We start from the raw sequence: 14,323 nt of genomic DNA on the forward strand, positions 1-14,323 counted from the left end.
ATTTTGGCATGGATCAGTCCCATTTTGAGCCGCCATAGAGCTCTGCAGCAGCCCAAAATGGGCCCGATCCGCACCAAAGCGGGCCCAAAACGAGCCTGATTTGGGCAGAAATGGGCACGTTTTGGGCCACTGTGGAGGGCGGGAGTGCTCCCGTGCTCCGTAGTGGTCCCTATCCGGGCCAAAATGAGCCCAGTCTAGGTGGATGCACACAGGAATATGCAGCACCGTAGGGGAGCACACACAGGAGGTGCATGCCCCCACGCTGGCCAGGTAAGTGGGGGCAGGGTGTGGGGCGGGGGGGCCAGCATCCCTATGCCATGATGCCAGTGCAACCATGGTGACTGAGAAAGTCCTCCAACGATAGTGGATCAAGGCACACCAGGATGAATTTCATCTTACACACAAAGCCTTCTGGCTTTTGAGGGTTTTTTTTAACTAAAACTGTTAACCCAGCATTAAATGATGGGGAGATAGCAGGCACATGTATTGCATGCTTATACATGCTCATACAGCCACGTCTTTCCAGACCAATATGCCACATGGAAGTACTGAACTGGTCAAGTTTTTAAATTTGTGGTACACCAACAGGACTCTCTCATTCAGTACTGCCCGACACTTCATCTTCTTCATTTTCATTTTGGTGCTGTTATGTGTAAAAACCGCTTCCCCAGAGCCTCAGTTCCACAGCCCCCTTTGAAAAGAACAGCGTGCGTTTGTGCATGTATGGCCAACTGCGTGAAATAGGTCAAAATTTATGAAAACAAAAAAAACCCAAATGGATCAGATCCAAGCCAGCACCACCTCAGCCAGAACAAACCAGTAATGGAATGGAATTATTCCGAAACCCCCTGGAGCCAAAACTTAAACAGAACTTTTCTTGGTGCACACTCCTAATACAGGTCATGAATTGTTAATATCAAAAATTAGAATAAAGCTGAAGAGAAACACTAGAAGAATCATAGTGCCAAAATATAATGTAAATAACATTCCTAGAGAATTTAAAAACCATATAGAGAACAGATTTGCATTAGTAAGTTTAATTGATCGTGAACTACATGAATTATGGGTGAAACCAGAAATATTATCAAGAAAGAATGTGCAAAGAATATTCCTGTAGCCAAAAGAAACAGGAAGCCAAATGGACAACTGAGGAAATTCTAAAAATTGCTAAAAGACAGATGAGACGCAAAAGCAAAATGTGACAGAAATAATATCAGAATTCTAAATGCAGCTTTCAGTGACTTGCACACAGAGACAAAAAACCCCTATTACAATAACCAGTGCAAAGAAATAGAAGAGAGCAACAAAAAATGAAGAAAAGAAATCTATTCCACAAGATTCAGGAAATCAAAGGGAAATTTAAACCATGGATAGGGATGCTGAAAGATCAACACAGAAATACAGTATCTGATCTGGACAAAATAAAGGAAAGATGGAAACAGTACACTGAAGAACTATCCAGAAGAAATGGAAGGAGGACAGATTCATACAAATAAGAACCTTCTGATAAAGAACTCGAAATCTTAGAAAGTAAAGTGAATGTTGCACTCAAATGAACTGGGAGAAACAAATCATCAGGAGTAAATGGGATACTGACAGAGCTATTTCAAGCTACAGAAACTAAGTCTATCAAAATCTTAACAAGAATCTGTCAACATATATGGAAAACAAAACTATGGTTCACAGACTGGAAATGCTCAGTCTACCTTCCAATTCCAAAAAAGGGGGTGCCAAAGAGTGCAGCAACTACTGGACCATCATGTTAATTTCCCAAGCAAGTAAAATGATGTTCAGAATTCTACAGCAAAGACTCTTACCATATATGGAACAAGAAATGCCAGATGTTCAAGCTGGATTCAGAAAAGGAAAAGGCACAAGAGATCACATTGCAACTTTACAATGGTTACTGGAGCATACTAGGAAATTTCAGAAGAAAATCATCCTGGTTTTTATAGATTACAGCAAAGCCTTTGACTTTGTGGATTAAAAGCTATGGATGGTACTAAAAGAAATGGGTGTACCGAAACATCTGATTGTTTTGATGCACAACCTGTACTCTGGACAAGAGACTACTGTGAGGACAGAATATGGGGAAACAGAATGCTTTCCAATTGGCAAAGGTGTCAGACAAGGATGTATTATTATGTCCCTATTAGGGGTGTGCAATTCGGGTATATGATACCCGAAAAAAAACCCGAAACAACCTGTTTCGGGTTGTTTCGGGTTTTCCCGAAACGTTTCAGAAAACCCGAAATGTTTCGGGTAATCCGAAACAGCGGTTTCCGAAACGTTTCGGTATTTCAGCTTGTTTTAGTAATGCATTTCAATGGGAAAAAGCCTCCCCCAGGCTTCCGGAATTTTCCCACAAAATCTTGCCAAACTTGGTGGGGACCTTCCTCTAACTCTTCTCTAACAACCCCCCAAGTTTCAGAAAGATTGGACTTTGGGGGGCCAAGTTATGGCGCCCCAAAACAGGTCCCCTTATCCTCACCTAAAAGGAAAAGGTTTTTGCTTGCTGCTGCTAATCTCTTACGTTGTGGATGCTGCTGCTGATCTCCATGTTTCCTATGGGGGGAAAATGAAGAGGCAGGCTTGTCTTTCTAGGGGGGGGCATTTTGCATGCAAAATGCCCCCAACCCTCAGGGGCCCTTCTCCTACCTTTCCTCCCACCCCCCACCAAAGCTCAGCCTGCTCCCACTTGGGGGGGGGGCATTTCATGGCCTCCCAAAGTAGGTGCTCTTTCCCCCCCTTTCTGCACTATTTCCAGCTGGGAAATAACAGAGGCTTGTCTTGCTAGGTGTGGCATTTTGCATGCAAAATGCCCCCAACCCTCAGGGGCCCTTCTCCTACCTTTCCTCCCACTCCCCACCAAGGCTCAGCCTGCTCCCACTTGGGGGGCCTCCCAAAGTAGGTGCTCTTCCTCCCCTTTCTCCACTATTTCCAGCTGGGAAATAACAGCCCCAAGGCTCAGCTTGCTCCCACTTGGGGGGGCATTTCATGGCCCCCAAAGTCCACCCCCTACAGCCCCACACATACCCAGTTCTCCCCCAGCTGCCACACACGGATCCAAATCCCCACAGTAGCTCCTCACAGGCCCAAATCCAGCCCCAGCAGCCCCACACAATCCCAGGAACAGGCTGGGCAGCCTTCTCCCTTTGTTTCCTATGCTGTGAACTATAACATTCTGTTTTCCAGAGCAAATGTGCACAGCCCAGGGATGCCACAATGGTGGACACACTTCTGAGTGCCAGCTTGTCCCTGTGAAAGAGCACCTGAACCACAAACACCCTCCCTCAAATTCCCCCACCACCTACAGAGATGGCTGGCCAGCCAGCCCCATTGTTCTCTATGATGGGAACCAACTGGACAACAAAGAATAAAACACGAACAACACAGTTTTTTAAAAAACGTTTCTCACTTTCAAAGTACAAGTAGGCAAAGCATTATGACACATTACGCCAGCAGTCCCCCACACAGAAAAATAGCATGACTCACTTAAGATCAGAGAATCACAAAAACACAATTCCTGTCAAAAACACTTTATTTCTTGAACAGCTTTACGTTACACAGCAGGGGGGCACACCAAAGGGCATTCCAGCATTCCACCTCACAAAAATAACACAACTCACTTCACATTAAAGAATCACCCCCAAAAATTGCTGTCAAAAGCACTTTATTTCTTTAACTGCTTTAGGTTACACAGTAGGAAGGCACAACAGGGCGTAAAAGCAGTCTACTACACAAAAATAACACAACTCACTTCACATCAAAGAATCACTCAAACACAATTGCTGTCAAAAAAGGTGAAGTGGGCTGTATTATTTTGTGTAGTACACTGCTTTCATGCCCTGTTGTGCCCTCCTACTGTGTAACCTAAAACAGTTAAAGAAATAAAATGTTTTTGAAAGCAATTGTGTTTTCGGGTGATTCTTTAATGTGAAGTGAGTTGTGTTATTTTTGTGTAAGATACTTCTGGCATACCCTTTGGTGTGCCCCCCTACTGTGTAACGTAAAGCTGTTCAAGAAATAAAGTGTTTTTGACAGGAATTGTGTTTTTGTAATTCTCTGATGTTAAGTGAGTCGTGTTATTTTTCTGTGTGGGGGACTGCTGGTGTAATGTGTCATAATGCTTTGCCTACTTGTACTTTGAAAGTGAGAAAATAATTTTTTAAAAAAATTATTTTGTGTTGTTCGCGTTTTATTCTTTGATGTGCAGTTGGTTCCCATCATAGGAAACAGTGCGGCAGGCTGGCCAGGCTTCTCTGTAGGTGGTGGGGGTGTCAGGGGGTGGTTGTCTGTGTGTCAGGTCAGGTGCTCTTTCCCAGGGATAAATTGGCACTCAGAAGTTTGCCCACCATTGCGGCACCCCTGGGCTGTGCGGAATTGCCCTGGGAAAGAGAGTTTAGAAGTTCCCAGCAGAGGGAACAAAAGGAGAGGGCTGGCCAGCCTGTTCCTGGGATTATGGGTGTGGGGCTGCTGGGGTGGATTTGGGTCTGTGAGGGGCTAATGTGGGGGATTGGGATTTGAGTCTGTGTGTGGCTGCTGGGGGGGAATTGGGTTTGTGTGGGGCTGTGGGGGGTGGAATTTGGGGGCTGAGACAAGTGGCAGCAGGCTGAGCCTTGATGGGAGTGGGAGTAGAGGTGGGAGAAGGGCCCCAGAGGGTTGGGGGGCATTTTGCATGCAAAATGCCACCCCTGGCAAGACAAGCCTCCCCCAGGTGGAATTGGTGGAGAAAAGAGCACCTACTTGGGGAGGCCATGAAATGCCCCCCCCAAGTGGGAGCAGGCTGCGCCTTAGTGGGGGGTGGGAGGAAAGGTGGGAGAAGGGCCCCTGAGGGTTGGGGGGCATTTTGCATGCAAAATGCCACCCCTGGCAAGACAAGCCTGCCTCTTCATTTTTTCCCCATAGGAAATAATGAAGATTAGCAGCAGCAAGCTAAAAATACGTTCACTTTTCCCTTTTTTAGGCGAGGATAGGGGGACCTGGTTTGGGGGGCCATAACATGGCCCCCCAAAGCCCAATTGGTCTGAAATATGGTGCTGGAGGAGGGTTTTACAGATACTATGGATGGCCAAAAAGACAAAAAAGTGAATTCTTGATTAAGTAGAGCTTAAAGTCTCCCTAGAAGCTACAATTACAAAACCAAGGCTATCTTTTTTTGATCACATCATGAGAAGACAAGACTCTCTGGAAAAGTTCATAATGTTAGGAAAAGTTGAAGACAGTACAGCAAGAGGAAGACCCAAAATGACTTGACTCAATGAAGGAAGCCATGTCCTTCAGTTTGCAAGATCAGAGCAAGCCTGTTAATGACAGGATGTTTTGGACTTTTCATTCAGAAGGTTGCTAGAAGTCGGAAACAACTTGATAGCACATAATAACACACACAAAAGGACACTTGAGATAATATTTGTATTTGATTCTTACAGGGCTTTTTTCTGGGAAAGAGGTGGTAGAACTCTTTATTATCACATGTGCGCACGTAAAGAGTGCGCACACTCCCAGACATGCATGATGACATCACTCCTGGAAGTGATGTCACTCCCGGAAGTGCTGCCACTTCTCAAAACCCAGCACAACGCATTACGACCAATGTTAGTAAGTTTGGAAAATTACACTGTTATGAGAAAGGGTTTTTTCCCCTTTCTGTATCCTCTACAATAAGTAAAATATTCCATTCCCTTTCCCAAACATTTCATTTCTTTGGAATCATATTTTAAAATATGCAAGAAGGAGGGGGCCTCTAAAAATCCAAAACCCATCTCACAAATCTAAATTCTAACAGATTCCCTCTGCCAGTGTAGAAAAAAAATTCTAAAACTCTTTCTCAAAATTTCAGAGTCTGAAATTCCTAATCTAATGAATATTGAATTTTCAGATTTTCAGGGAGGGTTTTGCTTTACTGGGGCAATTCAAAATTAGATACTTAACTTTAGCTGCATTAGAGTTATACTTAGTTTAAAATGGCTTTTTTTTGTTGCCTGCCAACTCTACCTTACCAGTGTCTAAGCTGTTGTGACATTGTGAAATGCTCATAAATATTCCAATGTCCCAGACAAACAATATTCATAAAAACTTCCTTAACACCCATATGTCCACTGCAATTTCAGTGATGTTAAGCACTGTGATGTTAAGAAAACCTATATGCTGATGAATATATTGATGAAAATATATTACTTGGACACAGCTATCCATTCCTAGCATAAAACTGGAATAACCATAACTAATATTTTAACTAATACAAATAACCATAACTGATATATTTAACTAACACAGAACCAATCTGCTTTCAATAGCTGTGGGAACCATAACAATGTCAACTTCAGTCAACAAAAGAATGAAAGCAACACACACATACACACACACAGAGGCTCATCCACCCCCATGAAAAGAAAGCAGAATGAACTCAAAGCAGCACACATACACACACAGCCCCACCCACCCACTCCCCCAATGAAAATAAAACAGAATGAACTCAAAGCAGCACGCACATACACAGAAATCCCTGAATGAAATGGAAAGCAGAATGAACTCAAAGCAGCTAAGACTCCTCTGCAAAGCCGACCCCAGTAGCTATGCTTGCTTGCTCTCTCTCTCTCTCACTCACAAATGAAAAAAGCAGAATGAACTCAAAGCAGCTTACCTTCCTCTGTAGAGCCCTGCCAGGCCCCAGCTTTCTCTCCCTCTCTCTCTCTCTCTTTCACACACACACACACACACATACATGAATGAAAAAAAAGCAGAATGAACTCAAAGCAGCTAAGCGTCCTCGGCAGAGCCTGCAGGGCCAAAGGAGGAAGGAATCGTGTGGGCAGATTCTAGAGCTTCCGGAATGGCATTCCAGAGCATTCCCCCTCAAAAAAAAGCCCTGGATTCTTAACTCTAATATCTTGCCTGGTAATTGCAATTTCACATTAATATAGCTCTTAGCGATTCTACATTTCTTTTTTCATGGAAGAAAACAACAATGGCATTTTAATTCTCTGAATGATGCCTTGAACTTAAAAATTTAAGATAGGTTCAAACATTCATTGTTATTTACTTGACAGTTTGTTCTGTGCTAGCTTTAAATTAAAAATATCTAATCAGCACATGTCCAATTATATTTATGCAGACACATAAGGATGGATCCAAAGTCCCTCTTCCACAACGGGAATGGCATTTCTGTTCACACAAAGTTTTTTTTTATTTATTCTCTCTTCCTACTGCAGACCCCCATGTCCCATCCCATACTGTTTCAAAGGTCTGCAGGGGGAAGGAGAAAGATTTGTTTCCATAAACAGAGTGCTCGCAAAACTGCCTCCAACTCATTATGTTAGATGTTTCCATGGGCTTGGTTTTCAATAACAGTGATTTCACTAGAAATTTCACTAGAATTGTCACAGTCATGATAATCTCTTACATGCACTGAGGCCGAGAGCTTGACTCTCTGTAGGAAATAGGGTGCAACTCAGGAATGTGTGTGACTGGGTATATGGGCAATTCATCTGATTTCCATCACAAAAATTGTATACTCTGTGCCTTCCACAATTTTATGATAGCATACAAATCAAAACAAACAACCAGCATCAAATAATATTTAGAAAAATAATCATCAGATATAGATCCAGAAACAAACTAATTAATTAACTAATCAAAATGAAAAAGCCCTCTGGAATTTAAAAACAACAACAATAACAGGTTTTACATGCTTTTCAAACAGTGATCAAAAGAATGTGATCACATCTTTTCTGGAAGACTATTTCAGTGGAGGGGAGAAGTCACTGAAAAATACATGCCCTCACATAGGATATGTAAACTTTTCTGAGAGGGAGATGATAACATCATCTGCTAGGCTGCCCTAAGATGGCAAACAGGTTCATACAGGGGTACAAAGTTCTACTTGGATTGTCCATCTCTGCTTCAGCAATGGTCTTTTGCATAAAGTGAACAACATGATTTTGAGAGAATTGTCTTGTTTTGTCATCACAATGGTGCCCCAGCAGAGGACAGGTCCATTAATTCACATAGAACTGTGGTTAACTTAGGCATTCCATCTTTCCATATCTAGTATGTCACCTTTCAGCATTTGACTTGTGTGATGCAAACACACCATCTTTAGTGGCTGTGACAATGCAACCTTTTGAGTGTTTTACTAAGCAAGTACATCAGTACCATGAGTCATGATGGAACCCCTTGGCCATGGCCAATGCACCAAATCCTATTCACTCTAGTACTACAGACTGAACTGTTCAATTACAAAAAAAAAACCCAACTTAGAGATGGCAAGCAAAATAATATTACCTTTATGTAATATCTGACAAGTATTCTCCTCAGGTCAAACACTTGGAGCATTGTTGCAGCATTGTTATCAATAATGCTATAACCTTCCAGGATATACTGGGTCCGTGTTATTTCCCAAGTCAGCCATCTTAGATTGAAAGCTGCATTGCATGATAGTAAGTGAGGCAAGTGCCCCAGTTTACAGCAGCAACAGCCTTCGTTATCCTCATCTCCTTCTGTGATAGCTTCCACTTCTCTTTGCTGGCAGTATGTCCCTTGGGAGATTGAAGCACAACACAACAACAATTATGTAAGAGATTAAAACAAAAGAGCTCTTTGAAGACAGAAGTCTGTTCACCATCATATGCTTGCTTGATAATTAAAGAAAGGACAGTTATAGCAATGAATAAAATGTGCCAATTAATTTGCACTCCACAAAGAATGGTAAAGTGCAGATGGTTTATTTCATAAAGTCAAATATGCCCAATTCTATGCTTTGAGCACATTGGCATACATTATATAAAACATAAATACATCCAAATGCTCTTTACCTTTAATGTAAAAAGATGGGGGATACTGTTGAGAAACACACATCAAAGACTTGACCTTTTGAGTGGCCCAAACACAAAACCTATGTGTTTTTTAATGAGTTTATTTGTTAAATCTCAGTGGAACATGTTCACCAATAAGACCCCCCCCCCAAAAAAGTTGAAAAGGCCTTTGAACAGTGAAGCCAAGATTGTTTGGAAAGGCAGGTGCCCAGCCCAGAGGATCTGGCCAGAGATCCCCTCCATGCTCCAGTTATACACACTCCCAGAATTTGTGAATCTCCTGAATTCAGCAGCAACTGTGCTCAGTAGGAGTAAAAGGGCAAGGTTCCAATATCTTTCTTAACAGCGCCCAGTCACTTCCAATCAGACAGTAGAAGAATCAGCCTAGACTAGTTGGGTCTACCTATAGCAGGGTCTGCAACATGTAGCCTGTGGGTGCTAGGACACTAAGAGATATCTTTTATGGCACCCGCCAGGCCTTTTTAGGAAGCAGGTAAGGTCAAGTGGGACTTGAACTTAGCAGGGTTTACCACAGAACTGGATGAGTTACAGAACTGGATGAGTTACAGAACATTGGATCAGTTAGTTTATAACCATCCCAGTTGTTCAAGGTATTGCGACACCTTCTAACACCTAAATCTGAACCTTTACAGTTTCAAGAACAGACAGTTAGCTGTGAGGCCTTTACTAAGCTTTTCTCTGATAAAATAGCATGAATATGCTCTGATCTGGATGCTAGCTGTAATACAGATGAGAGGGAAGAAATGTTTAATACACCATCTGGCTCACACATAGACTGCCTTGAACCAGTTACAATGACAGATCTTAACAGAATCCTGACATCTATGAAATCCACTACTTGATTTTAACAGCCACTACCCATCTTGGCTGTTAAAATCAAGTAACATCCACATAAGTGGACCACTGATGTCTATTGTAAATCAATCACTTATTCAGGGCACCTTCCCCTAGATGCTCAAACAGGTTATCTGTCCACTAATTAAAAAACCATCCCTAGACAAAAATTACATAGCCAATTATTGCCCAGTCTCTAATCTGCCCTTTGGGGGCTAAGTGATTGAGAGAGCAGTAGCTGACCAGGTCTTTTTGAATAACTCTAGTGTTCTGGACTCTTTTCAGTATGGATTCAGACCAGGTTATGGGACAGAGATGGCACTAGTAGCTTTAGTGAATGATCTCTGTCTGAATATAGACAAAGGACACGCCTTCTTATTGCTATCTGTAGCCTGTGACACAGTAGACCATGCCATTCTGTTGAGACATTTAGAGACAGAAGTGGGCATCAAAGGATGTGTCTTGGACTGGTTTAAATGATTTCTCATGGAATGGACTCAAAGGGTTTCTGTCAGAGATCAGCTATCTCCAGAATGGGAATTATCTTATGGGGTTCTGCAGGCTGCAATCCTCTTATTCAACTTCTATGTAAAGCCTTTAGGAGAATTCATTCGCAGCTATGGAGAGGGATGTCATCAATATGCAGATGGAACCCAACTCTATATCTCACTATCCAGGTCCCCACAGAATGCAGTAGAAATCTTGGAGCGCTGCCTCGTGAGTCAGCCTTGTTCTGTGCTCAGTGAATAGTCATCAGATGAAGAGCTGCCTTTAGCTTGCCCCCAAAATGACCCAACTTCAGCTGACCTTGAGTCTGATGAAGGGCAATTGCTAGCTAATCAACCAGCACATCCTTCAGCTGTAACAGACCCAGCATCAAGGAACTCTGAGGTAGCCAACAAGGCTACAGAAGGCTACTCCTCCCCTCCCTCTTTAAGGTAGGAGTAAGTTCAGGATGTCTGCCTAGTAATTGGATGACAGTTTAGCTCATTAAGACTTGGCCATAAAAATGGCTGGAAGGAGCAGCAGGTTGTGGAAGCAACTAGTACACTTTATGGCTGTTCCACTGGTCTTGCTATTGCCCAAACTCTGGAACTCTGACTCTTGGACTGGACTGGACTGGACTGGACTGGACTGGACTCTTGGTTTCTCTGGAACGCTGACCCTTGGACTAAACCAGACTTGTGGCTTCTCTGGAATTCTGACCATTGGTCTGGACTCTTGTTTATTCTTTGCTTCCTGGTCATGACTGGCCTCTGCATTCTGGCCCCTGGGGGACTACGCCAGTACAGCCTAACAGCTGTGGTCAAATGGCTGAAAATGAACAAATTGAAATTGAATCCAGACAAGACAGAAGCGATGCTTATTGAGAAGGCAGAGATCTTGAAGGACATTGTATTCCCTCACTTTCGATGGAGTTTGTCTGACCCTTGCAGATTCGGTTAAGAGCTTAGGGGTTATACTGGATCCAGCACTACTGCTAGAAAAGCAAGTTAAGGGAGCAGCAAAAAATGATTTCTACAATCTCACTCTAGCCTGGAAGATGGCTTCCTTCCACAATATAGCTGATCTGGCCACCAGGATCTATGCTACGGTACGGTAACATCAGGACTTGACTATTGTAATGCAATATACATAGGTCTCCTGTCTAAGTTAACTAGGAGACTCCAGTTGGTACAAAACACTGCGGTTTGGCTGTTATCAGGAGCGAGCAGGAGCATGACTATCACTTCTACCCTACAGTCACTCCATTGGCTACCTATCGGTTACCATGCTCAGTTCAAGGTATTAGCTATCACATACAAGGCTCTTACCTACATACCTACAGGACCCCCTCTTTTCCTATGTCCCTTCACGGCAGTTTCACTCATCTGAACAGGGTCTCCTGCAGGTGCTACCCTGCATGTGGGTTAAATCAACAGCTGCCCATATGTGTGCATTCGCTGTGGTGGCCCTTGTCCTATGGAACAGCCTCCCTGAGGAGAGTGGGGGCCTGGGAGAAACCCCACGCTCCTGGCCTTCTGCAAAACTGAATTATTCAAAAGGGCTTTTACTCAGATAGGAGGGCTGTACTATAGGGAGATGATCTCAAAGAGATGCTTCACTAAGGAATTAGGGGTCATAGACTTCACCACTATGTTGCTTTATGAACTATCTGTTGCTTTAAGTATGTGCTCCTATGTACTACCTATTTAAATATGAGCCTACTGGGTAGTTCTGTATTGTCTAATGTCAGTCCTAGAATTGCTTATGCTCTGTCTCAGCATTTCTTTAACTCTGTACTGGATTTTTGCTAATGTTATATCTTTGTAAACTTGCATTTATTTACCCTATGGCATTGTTTATTTAAATGTCCTTTATACTGACTGGGCTAATCTCACATTATGTAATCCACCTTGTGTCTCAGTGAGAACGGTGGACTATAAATGACATTAAACAAACAAAGTAATATAGTGAATAAACAGTGGGTTTACTTCTGTCTAAACATGATTGTGCCACATAGTTACAATGCTTTATGCACCTGAACTGGACTTTTTAAGAAGCCATCACATCCTCCCAGCTTTAATATATTTTTATAATTTGGTTGGAGATCATAACATCATGAAATTTTGTTCACTTTACAAAAATCATTTATGTTACTATGACGGACCCCCCCCCCTTTCACTCCCCCACTCTGAGGCATATTTTCCCACCAAAATCCAAGTTTGCCTGCTTTGGCAGAGCAGCCTCAAGTAGCGTGTTTCTATTTGTGGTTGTAAAAAAATTTTGTGTCCCACCCTGATAAGCCGTTATAATTTTGTTTTTTTAGCTCAGCCCAGAAATTTGATGGGGGGAGGGGGAGAAGCAGGAGCCCTCTTCCCCGTGTTGGAAATGGTACTGGAGAGTATATAACGTAAAAATAAACAACAACTTTATTGAACAGGCAGGGATGGAATAAGGGCAGTCAGGGAATGAAAGTGTTAAGGTAAAATTTTGTTGGTAAAACAGAATAAGTCACAGGCAAAATAGTTTCCTTTTTAAGCTTAGTTCTTAAACAAGTGGGAGGTGTTTTGTTTAATGCTTTGGTTACAACAGTGTTTCTTTACAGCTCAGGTTTCCTGACATTGTGCCCCGGAGGATGCTTCGATTAGGAGATAAACAACTATTGGTGGTTCCTTGACCAGAGCCAGGGCTTTTTCGGTCCTGGCTCCAACCTGGTGGAACTCTGTCTGTCTGTTAAGACCAGGGCCCGGCAGGATTTACTATCTTTCCACTGGACCTGTAAGACAGAGATGTTCCGCCAGGCATATGGTTGAGGTTAGGCTAAGCCTCCACTGGCCTGGAAAGAGAAGAAGAGAAGATCTGAACTCTCTCCATCAGAGTCATCCACCATCTGGCTGCTGTTTGGCATATTAGCCATTATATTGAAATTTTAAACTTTCATTGCTTTTATGATGTAAATTGTATGAAATGTTTTTATTGATGTAATCTGCTATGAGCCTGCTTGCAGGGAGGGGAGAATCAAAGTCTAAAATAAATAAAATTAATTAATTCAAAACTGTTTTCCCTTTACAACAGACCCAGGGTTCTCCTCAGAGCCAACCCCCCTTTAGACACTGGGCAAGAATTAATCTTCTTTTCCTGAAAAGCATTAACACTTCTTCACTTCACTTGAATGGGAGTTTCTACTTACTACCCAATCACTCTTTGCCCCCCCCACAGTTCTATGTGGCTGTGTGAACAGTTTTCAGCTTGTGCTGGCTTTTATACTTGGAATTCCTAACTAGAATTCCTCCTCAAGACAATGATGTTACAGTTAGGGCAAAAGATTTCTTTTCCTTCATGCCAGAGGGGAACCTGTCTGACCTTCCCTGTCAGACTTACTCACACACACTTCTCAAAATTGTGTCAGCAACCAACTGTCATCCTGAGGGCTGGTTCTGATTAGCCAATCAGAGAGAGGAGTGAGCTGCCTGTGAATTAAGCTCTCATTCCAGGCTATTGTTAACTCCTTCCCTTCCTGCTCTCTGAGTGCTGCATTTAGAACACCTTTAAAGTGTATCCTATCACAGTTTCGATCAAAATCTGAGCAGGAGCTTTTTCTTATTGCAAGGATCTCTCACCAGCCCTTCAGCACTAATTGTCAATGGTTACAAGTAATTGTGTAGGATAAAAATGGCTGGGATCATGAGAGATCCCATGTAAAGGAGAAGCATAATTTCCTTTTGTATAAGTGTATTAGATGCCTCTAAAATGTAGACCGATACTGCCAGATGAGGGTTTCTTAGCTAGGTCAATACACAAAAAGTTGGGGATCCCTGACCTAGAGGTTCTCATATCAGCTTCCTCCCCACTTGAAATTTGTGCGATTCTCCAGAATTAGGTTTTCGGATAACCTTAATGCAGGGCAGGACCTAGCATGTACTCAGTTTTATTATAAACCCATCATCCTCCCAGAGACAGCCATCTGTTACTCCCAGTCTTTTTTACACTTATCACCACCTCACCTTATGATCAGCATATTCCAGATCATGAACATCTATACTAGTTGACAGACCCATCCTGAACATTCTTCTGCCTGTCAGTTAACTTTTCACCCAATAGTTTTTCCTGATTGTCTTGCTGCTGACCCTGTGTGGCCTGGCACAAGTCCCCAAGTGGTCTCTGTCTCTACG

The 14,323-nt window shown here is 42.7% G+C and overlaps 1 protein-coding gene across 1 annotated transcript in view; it reads right to left on the minus strand.

Annotated features, from left to right (window-relative positions):
- PCNX2 (pecanex 2) overlaps positions 1-14,323 on the minus strand; it is a 328,170-nt gene that overhangs the window by 47,500 nt on the left and 266,347 nt on the right. The window contains exon 26 of the mRNA XM_054980165.1: positions 8,284-8,537. Coding sequence (XP_054836140.1) covers positions 8,284-8,537 — 254 coding nt within the window. The remainder of the gene's footprint in view (positions 1-8,283; positions 8,538-14,323) is intronic.

This window comes from Eublepharis macularius, chromosome 1, assembly GCF_028583425.1.
Source record: "Eublepharis macularius isolate TG4126 chromosome 1, MPM_Emac_v1.0, whole genome shotgun sequence".
Taxonomy (NCBI): Eukaryota; Metazoa; Chordata; class Lepidosauria; order Squamata; family Eublepharidae; genus Eublepharis; species Eublepharis macularius.